Raw genomic sequence first — 20,475 nt, 5'->3', positions numbered from 1 at the left:
TGTAGCTGAATGGTCTTGGTATACCCACGTGCATGACACCTCCCATAAACCCGCCCGCCCCGCAGGATGCAATAATTAGATGCACGTAAAAGGATTGCAATAAATTATTGCTACATTATTAAAGAGTTGTTTCGCTTTTTCATGCAACTGTCAATGGTATATCTTTTTTCGAGGGGGGGGGGGGGGGCGTATAATTAAACCCTTTCCCACTTTGCAGCAAAGTGAAAATGGCTATGTGCAAACAGCATAAAACAAGAACAGAAGAACAGAAGAAAAGTCTGCGAGTAACTCGCAGTCCGTTCAGGTTTTATGCTGTTTGTGGCTCATCAGTATTGAAGGGTTGGAATAAAGCCTTTAAAACTTGAATCTAGTAAAACATGTCTTCAATTTAATTTAACTTTCGGAGGGACTATAAATGCGTCAAAATCTAAGTAGTAAAGGGTTAAAGGAGAAACCCAACGCGTAAAAAATATGTACAAAATCGGGTATTCTCCCCTACCTAGAAGCTCTTCAAAGAGTGGATTGCCAGGTCTAATGATGTAGCACAAGGCGAGTGCAGAAAATATCATTGGATGGAATTCTGGCTGAGACATGAACATGGCCCCTGACATCCAGAGAAGTGTTTTGCTGGTAATATTCATGTACTTTTAATTATGCTTCCCTCATAGAAGAAATGGATGAATATTGCTGTTAATATGTTTATTGGTCGGTCGGTCATTCGGATGGGGATTTATCGGGCAGGCTAGCTCTGTTGGTAGTTCATTGGACTACAAATCGGATTATCACAGGTTCGAACCCCGACCTGGATACATAACTTGGTTGGTAATTGGTAATGTCATGCTTTTTTCGGCCACCCCCCTACTTCCGATTTAAGTAGAGCAGTTGTCAGTTACTGACATGTGTATGTGAACACTTATAAACCAGCTTACCCAGGTTTAGGGTGAGTTGGTATCCTTACCGCCATGACATGACTTAATACTGTTGAAAACGACGAAAACGTCAACTAAAAGAACAGAATCGTTGGTGGGTAAGTCGTTTTCTGTGCAGACCATTTTGTTTCCGTTCATGAAATTTGGTATTATGGTTTACTTATAAGGAAACTGAGGCGCTTATCGATTTTGTTCAAATGGTCAAGGTAAAATGGTCCGTTTACCTAAAATTTGTTTCCGCACAATATCTTAAAAACGTTTGTGTTCAAAGGTCAATGTCATAAGGAAGTTATTATAAAATTTATTTCCGCCCGATATCATGAGAACGCTTTCTCTTTCACGCACTTTGGTATGATGGTTACATTTAAGGTAAGTAGGAAGTGGATTTTGGGGTTACGTAGTGAAAAAGACTTGCAACACGAAATGCCGCACCATATAAATAACTCTCACCGACAGCCATCCATTAAGGGCATGCTGCTTTAATTTTGAGAACAAAAGGTCAAATGCCAAGGTCACTTAAGCTGTTGACGTTAAATTCGTTTCTGAATCATATCCAGTAAACGCTAATATATGATCATAATGCCCCCACCCACCCACATTCGAAAAGGCGGATGAATATTGCGTTGAATTGGTCGGTCGGCCGCCATAATCGATGGTAACTTGCAATTACACGAATCTTTGTTTATTGGTTGATATGGGTCCGTTCAAATATGCCCTCGTAGTGTTACTACTCGGTGTTAAGTTTCGACTCTTGCAACTCACCATTTTGTTATTTACAAAGTCATATATGTCGGAAAGTTTAAGATCCGTAACTAGCAGTTTTAGTGACGTTCTCAACAAAATGGGCGACGAGTATTTTTCACGTCGCCGGCGAGCAATTTGGTTTTCGCCCCGTCTTTTGTGAGATAAATAACAAAATAAGTGTTCCTGTCTCGGTATGGATTTACCAAAAATAATGTTCTATAGCCTCTTTTCCTGTATATTCGGCCACTTAATAGTGAAATTGACTTTTTCTACTGAATGAAAAGATTTTCAGCACAAGTGAGACATTTAATTAAACATTTTATATCTTCCCCACAAAAGTATGGCAAAATAATTTACATCGCAGATATTTCCTTAGTAACAGGCCAATTCTAGGTGGGCACCCTAGCAACCCTGATTTGTTGGTATCTTACCTATCAATCTGCGTAGTCATCATTTTTATAGGAAAACATAAAACTTTTTAAGTAATTTGGATATAAATCACTAAATAAATATTCTTATAGACGAATAAACACAAAAATACTGTTAAAAAGTGAATATTTTTAGAATCATTTGCATTTACACAGCATCGGTAACCGATTTTACTTCATTTTTACCTAAATTTAATTTTGCCCTAAAAAATCAAAATTCACATGTTTTTAACCAAAATACAACATCTATGTTATAGATTTTTAAAAATAAGCATAATTTACTTAAGTTTTATCAGAAATATGTCATAATTACCAAAATTAGGGGGTGGATGAATCTATAGGAATGGATGGAACAATAGGAAAGAAGGATGAAGGAGGGAGACGTAACTAAAATTGACACTCATTTTATGGATAAGGAAGAACAAACTGTAAAATAAACAATGAGCGGCACATATTACAGTTTTTAATTTGCCCATAGCTTTTCGCCAGCATCGTCTATTCGTGGCTCCTTAGCAGAGTCCACAGTATTTGGGACAGTACGTCGTGGTGGCTGGATTATCCTTGTATACGCAGATGTGGAGCTGGTCGTCCATGGTTCTGCAGTCATATGAAACGTGGTCGACGCAGGTGGCGGCACTTGGTGGTACTACAGTGATCACACCCGGTCCTGTAATAGCGAATTGAATTTTTTGGTAACCTATAAATGTTACAAATATTTTTAAAGGGATAGACATAAAAAAGTACAAAACACAGATCATTTTGAAAACCGGTTGACCATAAGTGCGTTTATACCCCCTTGAACATGGTACTATGATGATATAAATGCAAAATACATATTAACTTGTGACAAATTATGAGTCATTGAATGACAATATTTTTAAACTATAATTCATACAATCCGAATCTCCGCGAACTACTGCAGTCAAACATACAACGTTCATGAAATATCAATCACTGACAGAAATTATAATGTATTATCGATTCAAATTAAATGTACTTAAACAGACGGAGATTTAACTTATCAAGTGGCATTGTGATAGATTATTTGTACAAGGTGGTTCTTAATTGTATCACGATCACAGTACATATCCTATAATATCTGTTTTAGGGCGAAAAAATACTTAAAGCGACATAACTACTCAAAATCAACGAATATTTCGTAAACTATATCGTAAAATAAAGTTAACCCATAAAAAATCCTTATGGCAATATACGACATTTTAACGCTAGATGTGGTATCATTGTTAGAAAGATTAAACGAGATAGAAAATGCTCGTTTTTATTTTTTGTGTCACAATATATTCCAAGTGAATTTCCCGCGACGATAACATTTACGAGCAAACGCCAGGTTGGCTTTATGTGCAGCTTATAAGGTACACTGATTTTGTAGGGTTAAGTTTACTTTACGAAATATTTAGAGAAATATTAGTTGATTTTGAGTGTTTACACGTGGCTTTACGTGTGCTTGTGCGTGATTTAAAGGACATCATGTTGATTTTAACGCTCATAGACTTACATATTTGCGCTATGGATTAACGCAACGGAGTTTAATTAGCATCGTATTTTAAAAAGTTGAAATATAGATACAGTTAACGCATTGAGCCTCGTTCTGCGTAAACTGGGCTTAATGCATTTGCGAAAATTGTCGTCCCAGATTAGCATGTGCAGTCCGAACAAGAGACGACACAATTTCCGACTAAATGGGATTTGCGGTTGAACGAAACATTCCAATACTGATAGGTGTGTTGTCGCTGAGTGAGCAGTGCGGAATGCACATATTTATCTGGGACGACACTACGCACATGCATTAAGCCATGTTTTCCCAGAACGATGTTCATTTATACTTTGCACGCTTTTTGAAAAATATGTGTATTTGTAACACCAGTATCAGGTTGTTTTTATTTTTAAAAGCACCGTAGCGCTAAATGCCTGCTTGCTTGGTGAAAACATGGGTGACAATATTTTGTGGTGTATAAAGAGTAATAATATCATAACCCCCGCAGTATCCACAAAACTTCCGGCAGTACTGCCGGGCCGACAGCGTCCCCAGCGCGCAGATGTTCTGCGTGTCGTTCGCCTTGCGGCAGTCTACATCCGGGCTATCTGCGCACGCAGGTTTGCAAATGCCACAGTATTTCGGACAATACATCTGGGTGGGTAGCGAGTCATTCTGGGCGCAGATCCCTAGTGGGTTACATTTAAATAAATAATTGTATATCTCTCGCTGTGCCTATTTCTAAAGAGTTGATTTTTTCTTCTTGAATAAAAGCCATTTAACAATCTTACATTTTCTTATAAATTGCGAGAATGTATATTTTTCACTTTAATTATTGGAAGAGGACATATCTATCTTTAAAACGATACCAGGCTTGCACAATGCGATAGGAAATAAAAGACAAATGCTTTAAAAGTTGGTAGTTGTATAAATGGACCCTAATGGATTTGGAATTAGTGTAATCTTACCTAGTGTAGCGTTCATCGTCGCACAGTCAATGGTTGGGTTGTCCTGGCAGGGGTCCTCGGTAGCTCCCGTCGGCGTCGGCAGCGTCGTTACCGGTGAGCCGTCGGCTGTAAATTGACGGTTCATTTGGAAAACGTAGCTTGTGCACAATTGTTCTTTGTCGGCTCTGGTACTTCTAAAAAGTACCCCCCCTGGATATGCGTAAAAATATTACAATTTACGCGGGTATGGAAAAAAACGCTTTACTGTATCCGGCCTTACTCCGGGGGTACTTTTTATAATATTTTCCGTACCGCGAGTACTATATAGTATAATTAACAGTACCCGGGGTACTTTTAAGTAGTACCTGGGCCGACAATGACCAATCGATGGTTACTTGTAGCTGTATTTAACGAGTTTAATGCTTGAACACCGAATGGAATTTGATGTTCACCATGAGACTTTTTAAATAAAAAGACAATTTAAAAAAATAATTTCTGATTCTCTAGTGCCTTATTGAAACATAGGTACTCTGCTATGTACTGATGTACGATTAACATTTATCTAAGAATACTAATTATTTCAAAAGAAAACGTTAAGGCTAGACTTTTAAGTCGGTTGTCATGATCATATATACCATATCTAGCATAAATAAAACGAGTATGTTTAATAAAATTAGTTAATTACAGTCGGTATACGTGTATTATTTAAATGGGTCTTCTAAGTAGTGCCTACGGTCTTACAAACAACGTAGGAAAATCCCACACAAAAACAACAACACACTATGTAAGATTCAAACCCAGCCGATTTGTCACAATGATTGCAATTTTCTCGTAAATACCAACACAAACAAACTTGTGCAATATCCGCAGAACATCGAACAGTGCTTGACGGCGATAGGCGTATGATGTAGACAGATGTGCATGCTGTCATTGGCCAGTTTGCAGTCCATCTCCTGAGAATCCGCGCACGTGGAACTCGGGCCGGTGCTCGGCGTACACAGCCCGCAAAATTTCGGGCAGTACAACAGCGTCGGCGGCGACATCTTTTTCTCGCACATGCGCAGTGTGTCGTTCATCTGTTTGCAGTCAATATCGCCGCTGTCTCGGCACGGATCATGCGTACTTCCGATTGGAGGCGTCATGGTAGTTCCGGTACCGTCTGAAATGTAAATGAGGACATTTTTCATAGTCAGTGTGAGCATTTAAATGCTTCTATCACCGCATATTGATCACTTGTAATATAAATTTTAGATAAAATAACGCGCAATAAGTTAAAAAATAAAACAGTTGTGATTGAAATTAAAAAAAATCGCTCGTAAACCTAAAAGTTGCAAAAAGCAACAGCACTGGGTAAGACGTGAAATTGGATGTTGGTGTCCAAATGAGCTAGATTTACTGTACTTGGACAAGTTTTATGATGCATTAAATATTAAACACGTGTGACAGCCAATTGTGAAATTTGTATATGAACGGTGGGTGTTTAAACACATCTTTTTTTTCATGGTTAAAATCGGGTTCTTAATTGTATAAACTCATTTTAGTAATGACCGATAGAGTAGGTTTAATATCTTACATAATGCTAAGTATCCCCACGCTTTTCGGAGAAAAAGTGGGGATTATTCGGTCTCCGTCGTCTGTCCGTCCGTCCGACCTGGCCACTATCTTCTCATACACTATTAGCACTAGAACATTGAAACTTCCACACATGGTAGTCATGAGCATATGTGCGACAGTGCACTATTTGGAATTTTGATCTGACCCCTGGGTCAAAAGTTATGGGGGTTTGGGTGGGACCGGGTCAGAGATTTTCCTGCGATCGCGATTCAAAAAAGGCTCATAACTACTGAGTCCCTTCAGATATTGCTTTCATATTTGGTATGCATGTGTATCTAGACAAGACCTTTCCATGCGCATAAAATTATAACCCCTGTGACCTTGACCTTGAACTTGAGGTCAACTTTCAGGTTTCGAAATCTACGACCGCGATTCAAAAAAGGCTCATACCTACTGTGTCCCTTCAGATATTGCTCTCATATTTGGTATACATGTGTATCTAGACAACACCTTTCCATGCGCATACAATTTTTTACCCCTTTTACCTTGACCTTGAACTTGAGGTCAGCGTTCAGGTTTCGAAATCTGCGACCGTGATTAGAAAAAGGCTCAAAACTACTGTTCCCCTTCAGATATTGCTTTCATATTTTGTATGCATGTGTATCAGGACAAGACCTTTCCATGAGCAAAAAAATTTGACCACTGTGACCTTGAACTAGAGGTCAGCTTTCAGGTTTCGAAATCTGCGATAGCGTTTCGAAAAAGGCTCATAAATATTGTGTAGCTTCAGATATTGCTTTCATATTTGGTATTCATGTTTATTAAGCCAACACCTTTCCATGCGCATACAATTTTTTACCCCGTTGACCTTGATCTTGATCTTGAGGTCAGCGTTCAGGTTTCAAAATCTGTGACCGCGATTTAAAAAAGGCTCATAACTACTGTGTCCCTTCAGATATTGGTTTCATATTTGGTATGCATGTGTATCTAGACAACACCTTCCCATGCGCATACAATGTTTTACCCTTGTTACCTTGACCTTGAACTTGAGGTCAGCGTACAGGTTTCGAAATCTGAGACCGCGATTCGAAAAAGGCTCATAACTACTGTGTCCCTTAAGATGTTGTTTTCATATTTTGTAGGCATGTGTATCTGGACAAGACCTTTCCATGCGCAACAAATTTTGACCCCTGCGACCTTGACCTTGAACTTGAGTTCAGCTTTTAGTTTCGAAATCTGCGACAGCGTTTCGAAAAAGGCTCATACCTATTGTATCCCTTCAGATATTGCTTTCATATTTGGTATGCATGTGTATTAAGACAACACCTTTCCATGCGCATACAATTTTTGACACCTGTGACCTTGACCTTGATCTTGAGGTCAGCGTTCAGGTTTCGGAATCTCCGACCGCGATTCGAAAAAAGCTCATAACTACTGTGTCCCTTCAGATATTACTTTCATATTTGGTATGCATGTGTATCTGGACAATACCTTTCCATGTGCATAAAATGTTTGACCCCTGTGACCTTGACCTTAAGCTTAGGGTTTAGATTTTGAAATCTATTATGCGGGTTTCTCCGCTGTCTGTCCGTCCGTCTGTCCTGGCCACTATCTCCTCCTACACTATTAGCACTATTTGGAATTTTGATCTGACCCCTGGGTCAAAAGTCATGGGGGTTGGGTAGTGGCCGGATCAGAGATTTTCACTCATTGTTTTATATTATTTTTCATTAACTTCTTCATTACTACACCGATTTACTTCAAATTGATACTGAACATCTCTTATGACAATCCAGTCAATCTCTACTATGCATGGCCCCGTTACCAACCCTGGGGCGCCCCTGGATCAAACATGCTGCGTGGGGATACGCGTCTGCCTCTGTCGCACCATTTCTAGTTAAATAATAATATGATAACGACAAACTCTTTTGAAAGCCACATATTGCTATATCGGGTTAAGGCTATTTTAATAAAAATAAAGATTGTGTCTCTTAACTTTTCTTAAAGGGGTCTTTTCACAGATTTTGGCATGTTTTGAAGTTTGTCATTGAATGCTTTATATTGAACAATGTAAACATTGAACATAAAAAGCTCCAGTAAAAACCAAGAAAAAAATTACAAAAAGAAAACAAGAGGGCCTGAAAGGCCCAAAGTCGCTCACTTGAGATAAAAAGAAATGACCTGTTCTTTGCAGCCCAAGATATCAATAGAACAAATGTTCTAACCAAGTTTTATGAAGAATGAACAACAAATGGCCCCATGGCGGAAATGTTTTTCAACAGACTGGAACCATTTTTTAAATCGTCCAAGATATTATTGGGACACATATTCTGACAAAGTTTCATTAAGATCCAACAATAAATGTGGCCTCTACAGTGTTAACAAGGCAACTATTCATGACGCACAACGGAGGACAGACAATTGACAAAAGGTGATCACAAAAGTTCACCATGAGCAAAAAATATGCTCATAAAGATTGTCACCATGTGTGAAGATCAGCAAGTGTCATTCTGATTGAACTAAAAATGTGACTAAAAGTATTCACAATGTTTAACTATAAACAAGTGTGGTAGTGCGGTCTCGTTCGCTTACGCAAGTGAACCGATCACGGGACGGTTACGAGTTATGTAACTTTGTGAGCACTTATGTAATACGGAAATATTTATAGAGTCTAATTAAAGAACGCTTATTTCCGGTCCGGATGACACCACTGACTGGTTGTAAATCAATTAACTAAAGGCGTCCAGTCAGATACGCCTGAGTACACTCAAAGAATTAATCTATAAGTGAAAACCAAAGCAGCTTTAATGAAAATAACAAACTTCAGTCTAAAGAATCTATGCATCGTTAAAAATGAACAAATACAGCAAATATCTTAATGAATGTAAAAAGAAGTTCACAATCTGTAAAAAAAACAACCTGATATAAATATTAGTTACTATTAGTCTAGAAGTTGCTTCACAAATTTAATTTATAAAATAAGTCTAACTTAATCTAAAGAACACAATTTATGGAGAGTGGATAACTCCAATGACTCAAATGTAAAAAATAAGAAGAATTTACAAAAGTTATTTCAATTAAAAGAGTCTTTCTAATTTAGAAAATGCCAAATAACAAGGTTGCCATGGAAACAGTTTCATAGCACAGTTTTCTGCTGAGATTATTGATTTTCCCAATCCAATTGATCTTAGAAGATGTTCAATCAATACACCAAAACACAGAAGGTTAACTTGGCTTATCAGTAAAGATCAAAGATAAGGCTCTACAGTGCATTAGTACATGCACAGTTATTTTTATGACAGAAACAATAGGTTTATTAAATTGCATGCAAACTATTGTCTTTATGTACACCACATTTTATGAAAGACGTCCCAGGTTTATACAAGGGAGTTAACTATAAGAAAGTATGTGCAGGTTATCTTTCTTTAACATTATGGTTAATCATAACTAGATAGACTCTTCACATGTTTTCACAATATACATATTGAGAAAACTGCCCCACCCCCCTGGCGGCCATGTTTTTCCACCAACCATGACCATTTTCGAACTTGTCCGAGATATCTATAAAATTGATGTTTAGAAAAAAAATTATGATGATTAGGCAAACAATGTGACTTCTAGAGTGTTCACAAGCTTTTTTTACTATATAAATATAAGGAAAATTACCCCCCCCCCCCCCTCTGGCGGCCATGCTTTTTTACCGATCCAAACCATTTTCGAACTAAACCGTCATATCTAGATAACACATGTTCTGACCAAATTTCATGAAGATTGGACAAAAAAATGTGACGTCTAGAGTGTTCACATGTTTTCACTATATACATATAGAGAAAACTACCCCGCCCCCTGGCGGCCATGTTTTTTTCACCAATCTTGACCATTTTCGAACTCGTCCGCGATATCAATGAAACAAATGTTTTGACCAAGTTTCATGATGATTGGGCAAACATTGTGACTTCTAGAGTGTTCACAAGGTTCTCTATAGCCACATAAGGTATACTGCCCCGCCCCCTGGCGGCCATGTTTTTCAAGGGACCGGAATTATTTTTGTACTCAACCAACATATCATTTGGACCAACATTTTGATAAAGTTACATGGAGATTGGGCATCAAATGTGACTTCTACAGTGTTCACAATGTTTTACTTTTTTGACCTAGTGACCTTGTTTTTGACCCAGCATGACCCAGTTTCGAACTCAGTCGAGGTATCAATGAGACAAATGTTGTGACCAAGTTTCATGAAGATCAGACAATAAATGTGGCCTCTGGATTGTTCACAAGGCAAATGTTGACGACGAACGATGGACGACTGACGACGGACGACGGACAAAAGGCGATCACAAAAGCTCACCATGAGCACGTTGTGCTCAGGTGAGCTAAAAAGTAACCCTCAGCAGGACTCGAACCAATGACCCCTGGAGTAAAAAAATCTACGACTTAGACCACTCGATCATCTTTCCGGATACAATACCCGATGTATTTTATACTTCATATAAGCAATCCTCGTAGTTTCCCAAAATATAACGACAACAAAAGAACTCTCCAAATTGTTAAGAGACGTCTTGCCGCTATTAAATCGGAAGAAAACAAATTAAATATGTTAAATTGCAGAAAAGAATTTATCAAAGTAAAGAGATTAGCCAAATTTAATTTTTATAATAAGGAAAAAGTTAAAATGTCCTATATGAGCAAAGCGTCTCCTCGTAAATTCTGGAAATATATTAAGAAATTTAGAAATAGTAATAGTTATGATGCTAATGTTAGTCTAGATGACTTTAAAAAATATTTTCAAAATATATCCAATGATAGTCAAAGTCCGGTTACAATTGATGATCTAGACTTAGATAGGGATAATATAAATGTTGAATGTCTTGATAAAGAAATTACTGTTGAAGAAGTTATGAAAACAATATCTTCTTTGAAAAAATACAAGAGTTGCGACTATGATAACAATGTGTCTGACTTTTTTATCGATGCTAATAATATTATATCTCCTTTTTTATGTACAATATTTAATTACATATATGATAACTGTAGATATCCTGAGGCATGGTCTAAAGGAGTTATTATTCCAATATATAAGAAAGGTGATACAACTGTTCCTGCTAACTATAGAGGTATAACTTTAGTAAATGTTATGGGTAAAATATTTTCGTTAATATTAAGAAATCGCATTAATAGCTGGTGTGAACAAGAACATGTTTTTAACAATAGTCAATATGGTTTTAGAGATAAACGCTCTACATCTGATGCCATTTTCTTATTGCACTCGATCATACAGAAAGTTTTAGCTAAAAAGTCAAAACTATGGTGTGTTTTTATTGACTACCAGAGGGCCTTCGATTCTGTAAATAGGGATGCATTATGGACCAAATTGCTTCAATCTGGAATAAGCTGTAAAATGACAAATATGATAAAATGTATATACTTAGACGTCCAAGCATGTGTAAAAATATCAAGTTCTATGAAAATGTCTGACTTTTTCAATGTAACATTAGGCTTGAAACAAGGAGAGCCGCTATCGCCTCTACTTTTTATTCTGTTCGTGAATGATATTGTTGAAAATTTGAACTTGGATGCATTAACTGAAAAGGATTTTGAACTTTTGTCTATGTATATGATCTTATTTGCGGATGATATTGTTTTGTTTACCACAGATCCAAATAGTCTTCAGTCACAAATAGATGCTGTACATCATTATTCTGTTAAATTGGGTTTAAAAATTAATATTAGTAAAACCAAAATATGTGTTTTTGAAAAAAAGAAGCAAAATGTATATCCTGACTTTTATATAGATAATGAAAAAATCGAAATTGTTGACAATTTTGTTTATCTTGGAATTAAATTTACATATACTGGTAATATGCAAAATGCAGTTAGAGCACTAAATGAACAAGCCCTTAGAGCTTATAATAACCTTTTGAATGTCTTTGATAAGGTTAGTTTTAATATTAGTACAAAGTTATCTCTGTTTGACTCTATGATTGTGCCTATATTAACATATGGTTGTGAAGTATGGGGTGTTTATAATTATAAAGAGGTAGACAAATTGCATATACGTTTTTGTAAGTATTTACTGGGTGTTAAGAAGCAAACTCCTACATATGCAGTGTATGGTGAACTTGGTCGAGTACCTCTATCTGTTATTTGTAAAGAAAGAGCTGTTAAATTTTGGTTGAAAATAATGAAAAATAACGAATTACCTATATATCACATCTATAATGATCTATGCGATAATGTCAATACGCCTTGTTGGGCAAGTAGAATAAACTCCATTGTCGATCATCTAGGCTATGCACATATCAGATTATTTTTCGATCATAACGTGTATTATTATAGTTTGTTGAAATCAAGAATAAGAGATCAATTTGTTCAGGAATGGCATGATAGTATTAATGCAATGTCAAAACTTGATAGTTATTGCAAATATAAAACCGAATTTTGTTTTGAAAAATACTTAGATGTTATAACTAATGACAAGTTACGAAAATTATTGACAAGTATACGATTATGTTCCCATAGTCTAGAGATAGAAGTAGGAAGATATTATAACATAGAAAGAGATAATAGATTGTGCAAATTATGTGATCAAAATGCTGTAGAATCAGAATATCATTTCATTTTATGTTGCTCAAAGTATAGATGTATAAGATCAAAATATATTGGAAATTGTTCATGGCCTACTGTTCAAAAATTCATTTTATTAATGTCAACAAATAGTAAAAAATGTATGTATAATCTTGCAAAATATATTAAAGAATCTCTATGTTTAAGACAAGAAGCTCTTGAAAACCTAACTATTCTCTGATCGTTATGTAAAACTCTGTTGTGTTCTTTGTTATATGTATATGGAATTAGTTTATATAGAAATTGTATTTGTATATATGTATATGATTGTCTTTGCCATAAGTTGTTATATTTGTAAATGGCCAAAGGCAAACATTTTGCCGATTGCTAATAAACTGAAACTGAAACTGAAACTGTTAATTCGTTTCGCGTTGCAACGCTTTATAATTTTCTGGTTTTTAAATCGTCAAACGATGCATGCAATGGCTATTTAAGAGCATGGTAAATATTTAGTATAACCGTTTCCTCAAAAATATCATAACTAAAACGAATATTTGCGAATCCGAAACATTTTTTTTTCAATTTTGACAATTTACCCAAGCGTGAAAAGGCCCCTTTAATACTATTCACACTTATTTCCCATACAAATGCACATAATGAACTCGAATTTACTTGATTAACCTATGGTATTTCGATAGAAAGTTGGAAATTGAATATTTTATTAAAAAATTAAATAAATAGGTATCCTAAAATTCATTTGAAAGGTGACATTCCATTACGCACTACCCAGCACTATAACTATTAAAAAAACTATTAATAGAGCACAATAACGCAATACTCAGTACACGAGTTTGGTACGATTTCAGACTCATATATAACGTATATATAACGCAACGAAAAGTAGTTGGACAAAATTTTATATAGTACTCGCTATATAGCAATCGCTCTGTTCACATTCTTCGATCCAGTTTCAGACATCCAAATAATCAAATCAACATAATGAAGCGAGACGCTCCATTTTAACCACGAGCATTTAGGGATAATTTCTGAATGATTAATGCTTATATTTTAAATGGGCAAAAGTAAGCGCATTATGGTCTTTTTCAATTGAAGAGATTCACGGGCATTCCCCAAAAATACGTTAACTTGTTACTGAAAGCTATTGCAAACAATCTTTTACATTTACCAGTGCAGTATCCACAATATTTACGACAATATTTCGTGGCAGCCAGCGTGTGCTCCGCGCATATGCTGTGCGCATCGTCTGCCAGTTTGCAGTCCAGTTCCGGGTCATTCTGACACGTGCTAGTTGCATTGGCTGGAAAGTAAAATATACAGCAACAATGCTTCTGAACCGTGTATTTGTATTCCATTCCGTGCATATTGAAACGATAAAGACATATGAATTTAGTTTGAAGATATTTAAATGTTGTATTTTGAACTTTAAAAAGCTTTTGGTGTTAACTTTGTTACACATCGGACATGAGATATAAACATATACAAATTACAAAATAGTTCATTTCGCTATTAAAACAAATCTAATATTTTCAACGGCGACGCTATACAGACTGGAATTAACAATGAAGTTTGTTCAGGAGAATGTTTGCAAACGCATTTTATGGTGTGGCAGTTTGGTTACCTTGGATGCAAAGATGTCTGTTGCACCCAGGCGTGTCACAGCATTCGTTACACAGCTGCGTGCTTCTCTTTCCCAGTTGATTGAGAAGGTCGCACCGCTGTCGAGAAGAACATTAAACGAATTCTATTCAAAATTGCCGCTTTTTATTAAGCGAATAAATTAATTAACATAAAACACACACACAAACATTAAATAAATCTTACAAAAAATGCCTCATTTTTTCCTGGACAATTAATTTAAAAACAAGCAACCAATTTTAAATCTTAACTATACGTACCGTATACATTATAGTTTGCATTGTCAATGCAGAACTAATTGGCAAATTGAAAATATAACGTTCTATTTGCGTACCGTTACCAGCAAATAGGCCATTTCAAACTATGCAGCCACTGGCATATAGTGGGTAAATTGAACGTAACCCGCTTCATTCCAAAATGAATCTTAAGTCATGAACTACCCAGTCCGCCATAAAGTCAGGCAATGCTTCGCGGTCTCATTAGCTGGAAAGCGTAGCTCCTGGAGCAAGGTCGGCGTCATATGGTATTAGACCCATTTACGCATAAAGCGTTTCATAGAGGGCCGACAGGGAACCAACCTGTTTAGTTTCACATCCGAGGTTGTACTTGATCTCAAATGAGTCGGCGGCATACTTCTGAACGATGCATTGCTGAAATGGTAGGGCACAAAATAGGGTGGGAAGAACAAGTAGACGAACACTCTGATTGTGATGACTGGACTTTACTTTTATTTAGTTAACCTTTAAGGGCATGTATTCACACATAAACAGACACAAACGCATACAAAAGCGCGCACACATGCTCGCAATATTGACAGTTTTGGGAAAACACATCAGAGAGAATTGATAGGAATAAAACATGCGATTATGTTTGTAACTGTTAAACAAATGCTCGGCAATATAATTCCATTTTAGCTGTACAGTAACATGTTTTTTTAGTTACAATGATAATATTAAATCATTATAGCACACAACAACATCAACAAATCAATAACAACTAAAATAACAAACAAACAATTTAAGAAAGATAAACATGAACAACGGAATCCACAAACCAACGCAAGACAACTCTGACATAAACCGCCACACCCACCTCACCGTCCGCGCACGTGACTCGGTTTGTGCAGTCTTCCGGCGAGTCTACTGAGTCGCACTGGTAACATTGAACCCCCGGTTTCGTACCTGGAACACAAGGGATGATTTGATAGGCGTTAATATGTATCTTCCGGTATGTTTTTAAAGGTTTTGAGTCGTCATATTGTTTTTTAAATCGACTCGTGCACGTTTGATTGTTTCAAAACAACAGAAAGAAAAAAAACCGTTGAGATTACACTTGGTGAAAACAACATTATTTCCTATTGTGTAAATTATGTCTTTTTAAAAAGTTTTGACTGATGAAAACCCACCAACAGCACACACCCTTCTCAACGCTCAACTTAAACCACCATCACAACCAGTCCACCAAGACCAACTACAGCATTTCAACAATTATCTTACTGTTGCTTGCCGGACAAAGTTCGGTGTTACACAGGTCGGTGGAGCAGCAACCCTCGCACACGCTCAACGCGCCCCTCCGCCCATGCGCGGCAAGTTTGCACAGCTGAAAATAAATTAGGTCGCGAAAGTTCATAGGATACAATTTACGATTATGACATTAATTTATATAAATTTATAAACTGACGTGTATTCAAAGAAGAAGCACAACTTAAACGTGGTCACAATTTGGTCGCCGGGGTGTAATGGATATGGTGTCCGCCTAGCGATCGGGAGGTCACGGGTTCGATCCCCACTGTGGGAGCGTTCCTTTGATCTCCCCTTAAGACATCACGTACTGGTTTTAGGCCCGGGAAACGGACTCAAGAGCGTTTCAATAAGCCTTGGGCTTTCGATGCAATCGAGCTAAAATACATAAGTTTAAACTAAGCACAACTTATGGAAGGTATAATATCGATATGATATACAAGATATACCTGGGTCTTTTGGCATCCCGCATTGTAATATACAATCGAGTTGTCGCCAATCACTTTCTCTGTATGACATTCCTAAAAATCATAAATATCGTGACATATATGAAATAGCTCGGACCTGAGAGAAATAAGCGTCTGACAATATATTAGTAAACCAATCAGAACATTACTTTCATGGTGTTGTGAATTGAAAGTAAAATCAACTTGGGACCCATTGTGCAGCTGTAAAAATAAAAAAAAACACAACAATGTGAACAGAATTGCGCGTCGATGGTACGGTACATTCCAAAAAGTAAATATGTATTTATGTCCCCCGTTCTATATTGGGGGACATATTGTTTGTGCCCCGTCTGTTGGTGTGTTGGTTTGTTTGTTTGCGTCAAACTTTAACATTGGCCATTACTTGTGCAATATTGAAGATAACAACTTGATATTTGGCATGCATGTGTATCTCATGAAGCTGCACATTTTGAGTGGTGAAAGGTCAAGGTCATCATTCAAGGTGAAAGGTCAAATATATGGGGGACATAGTGTTTCACAAACACATCTTGTTTTATATATATTATCATACGCGATGATTAGATAGGGTTTATTCTATACCTAAGTTAGTGAACAAACATAATTGGAGAGATTATATGTGAAAACTATAATAATTATGTTAAAACTATGATGTGAGAACAGAAGAATCGTAAGTAGCAAGCTACCTCATCCGGGTTGCACTGCACCACCATGGAGCAGTAGTGCGGGTCTGTGGCCCCTGTGCACTGATGGCATCTTGGTCCGGAGCTAGTGGCGACGTGTGCACTCGTGGTGGCGCCACCATGCGACGGCGCACGCGTGACGTTGTGACCGGAACCTCCTGACAAACGGATAATTGTCGATGCATGCATCGAAGGTTTTGAAATTTAAGGATTGATTTTATGAAGAAAATTTTACGATAAGGTTACTGTTTAAAATGATTTGCAGCTTTTCACACGTACATGACAGGGATTTATAATATTTGAAACCGGGTTATGTTTTTTTCGGCAATTAGTCACACGTGTACAGTAAAGAAACCCGATTTGACAACGTTAATGTATTTCTGATGTTTTTTTTCCAGAACAAATACATAAATTATAAATGTTGCTGGCGACAGGAAGCAAATGATGATTTAGGGATTTCATTGAAGGGTGTTTATGTTTTTTATTTAGTTTCTCAGTAATAAGAGATACAATGAGGATATCCTATCATTTGTGTTGTCTCTATATTATATTTCGGCCGTGCTTAATATATTTGCGTAAAATTTCGTCATTGAAAAGCCTGTGCCGTCCGCACAGGCTAATCAGGGACGACCCTTTCCGCTTTTATGATTCTTTTCGTTTTATGAAAATCTCTTTTTAGCAAAAATCCAGTATAGGCGGAAAGTGTCGTCCCTGATAAGCCTGTGCGGACTTCACTGGCTAATCTGGGACGACACTCGATGCAAATGCATTAAACCCTTTTTGACATAGCATGGCCCGTTTCTAATTTTGACCATTTTTGATGATGCCATAAAGCAGGCTTACACTACTCTGACTCTGATCTTTTTGCAAGAATACTCTTTTAAAATATAATTACAATATATAAAACAGTTTTCCGAACTTCAATCGAGAGAAATAGATAAAAAAAAACGTATGCCACGATAAAATATTATTACTATTATTGTGTTATGAAATTTGCGAAACATCTTCACGAAAAATATTTACCTTTTTAGTATTTAGTATTAATATTGGAACGATTTATGAAACAAACTGTTAGCATGCATTAGGGGCTAAGGTTCGCGAGCTTTTAAGTGGTCAATAAAATAAAGACAATAACATAATGTTCTTTACCTGATGCAGCCCACGTTCCTGGTAGCAAGCACAACGCAAGGAGAACTGAAAAATATCCATGATAGCATGCTAGGCATACAATACCGGTAGGTGTTTGTGTCGACGTGACCCTCACATTCGTCTGTCTAAAAGTATTTTGTCTATTGATTGATACCTGTTTGTAACTTCCGGATTTTGTCTCTCTTAGTTTTGGAACTGAAATGCCGATTTACGTATAAGAGTTTACGTTTTCTTTCTTACTTCAGAAGGGGACCGTAGTTCTTCCCCAAATTTTGTTGTTGAAAATTTGTGCAATGTTCACCCAAGTTTAAGTTAAAACGAACAAATGTCTTCTCCTTGGTCAGTTTCGTAATCATGCTATTAAACCAAAAACGAAATTAAAAAATCACAAATCAATAAACTAAAATCCTGTTGTCGACATACCCTTAAGTTCCATTTTCATAGTATAATGTGTTATTTGAAATGTATAATTTGTTTGCAGAATGCACACACTACTATTTTGGCATGTGCTTTCTAGTCTTTACAGATTTTGTCAGATGCCTCGTTTAAAAAAACACATTACTACCTGGTTGACATAATCAAATAAGGATGTACAGAGAATTGACTCTAATATGTAGCTTTTAAATCGATTTAAACTCCCAATGGTTTTGCATTGACCGTTCCAAGGCTGTGTCCGCTGCTTTACTATTTTTTTGTTTAAAGAGTTGTGTTGGCTACTGTATTGTATTGGCAATTAGTAAGTTGTGTTGGCTACTGTATTGTATTGGCAATTAGTAAGTTGTGTTGGCTACTGTATTGTATTGGCAATTAGTAAGTTGTGTTGGCTACTGTATTGTATTGGCAATTAGTAAGTTGTGTTGGCTACTGTATTGTATTGGCAATTAGTAAGTTGCATTTAATAGTGACAATACTTTCCCTCATTGTAATGTTTCATGTGTTCCATAACGCCTTTATATAATAAATATACAAATACAAATACATGTCACTTATATAGCGAAAAAATTATTATAAAAATATTCTATTGCGCTTCACAAACACTGCACATTGGTTATCCGTGAAAAAGATTGAACAAATGAGTTTTAAGTCTTGGTCTAAAACAGCCCTCATTGTCGATGATTTTTAAGTGGCTTGGTATATTGTTCCACCACTTCGGGCCAACAACAGCTAAAGATCTATCCGCCATCAAAACAAATAAAAGGAAAATAAGATTGCGTTCTGAAGTATTCTTTCATGTCTACATTTTCCTGTTTTAATAATTTATTTGAATTATATTAGCCATAACAAGCACTTTATCTTGTTAAGACATGTATCGTTTTTCAATGAAGTTTTCCAAACATTTTGTTTTCGTGTCTTTGTTGTGATTATGCATTTCTTGACAAGAATTATGATTTATTCACAGTTGAAAATCCCATTAGTTAGACATGAATCAGTTATATAGATATTTTATCAAAATGATGTTATTTTGAATATATTCAATATATATTCGAATATAATAATATACATTTTTAATGTTCACATGTACATGATTCAATAATTTACAGTTAAACAACGCATCGTGTTAAAGTACACGCCTAGTGGTTACATTTCATTTAGTGATAGTATGTTTTTAAATATTTAGTTTGTATCAATTCTTTGCAAAAATGCCTTGTAAAAAAAGCATCTTCAAAATTACATTTACAAATAACAACTCACCATTGATTGCCATTGTGGGTGTAGTCACTATCAATAGGAAATATGTGTCAAATTTTGTACCGACTGTGCTTATAGATAAGACCAGAGACGATGCATTCGGTTGGAGTATGAGCAAGAAACGCAGACACAGTTAATCGTGTGAAATGCGATACAACAAGATTGCAGTAAACATGTGCCTGTAGTTGAGCGGGATTCTTTATGTCATCGCCCCAAGAAGTCTTACCGATACTCGAGATAGTACAAGATACAGGAGACGCCCACTTGAAAGATACAACCCTCTGTCTTTAAGTACGAAGAACCTAGTGCGTAGCAGTTTGTGTTTTTATTAGATGAAAACGAACAAACTGTGAATTGATATGAATATTAACAATAATATGTTTAAGTTGATGTACATAAATGAGTCTTAATCGTTCAATCTAGCTATTAGGCTTGACATACCAACGTGCATGACACCTCCTATGAACCCGACAGTTTCCATCGGTTTCGATTTTTGCTATACTTTGTGTTGTGTGCGTGGTATGATTGTAATTACTATTATCATTTCCCCAAAAATATATGCAATAGACACGCACACTAAACATATGCTTAAATTACAGCTATGTCCGCCGGATGTACTTATGTTTAAACACATATTATGTGTATTATTT

General features: G+C 36.4%; 1 protein-coding gene across 2 annotated transcripts in view; it reads right to left on the bottom strand.

Annotated features, from left to right (window-relative positions):
- Positions 1-19,953, bottom strand: part of LOC127842547 (protein psiR-like) — a 33,727-nt gene extending 13,774 nt beyond the window's left edge. Inside the window, exons 1-13 of one of the 2 annotated variants that reach the window (XM_052372104.1) lie at positions 19,829-19,953; positions 18,137-18,181; positions 16,991-17,145; positions 16,290-16,361; positions 15,817-15,919; positions 15,413-15,501; positions 14,899-14,970; positions 14,304-14,400; positions 13,851-13,982; positions 5,397-5,702; positions 4,565-4,669; positions 4,097-4,285; positions 2,490-2,768 (exon numbers count right to left, since the gene is read on the bottom strand). In XM_052372104.1, coding sequence (XP_052228064.1) covers positions 2,611-2,768; positions 4,097-4,285; positions 4,565-4,669; positions 5,397-5,702; positions 13,851-13,982; positions 14,304-14,400; positions 14,899-14,970; positions 15,413-15,501; positions 15,817-15,919; positions 16,290-16,361; positions 16,991-17,145; positions 18,137-18,181; positions 19,829-19,841 — 1,536 coding nt within the window. In that variant the 5' untranslated portion in view covers positions 19,842-19,953 and the 3' untranslated portion in view covers positions 2,490-2,610. Of the gene's footprint in view, positions 1-2,489; positions 2,769-4,096; positions 4,286-4,564; positions 4,670-5,396; positions 5,703-13,850; positions 13,983-14,303; positions 14,401-14,898; positions 14,971-15,412; positions 15,502-15,816; positions 15,920-16,289; positions 16,362-16,990; positions 17,146-18,136; positions 18,182-19,828 lie in introns of those variants that run through there. The other variant, XM_052372103.1, reaches the window with a different exon arrangement.
- Positions 19,954-20,475: the final 522 nt, after the last annotated feature.

The sequence above is a fragment of the Dreissena polymorpha genome, chromosome 8 (assembly GCF_020536995.1).
Source record: "Dreissena polymorpha isolate Duluth1 chromosome 8, UMN_Dpol_1.0, whole genome shotgun sequence".
Taxonomy (NCBI): domain Eukaryota; kingdom Metazoa; phylum Mollusca; class Bivalvia; order Myida; family Dreissenidae; genus Dreissena; species Dreissena polymorpha.
Note: the sequence above shows the minus strand (reverse complement) of the source record. Positions and strands in the feature narration are given on the sequence as shown.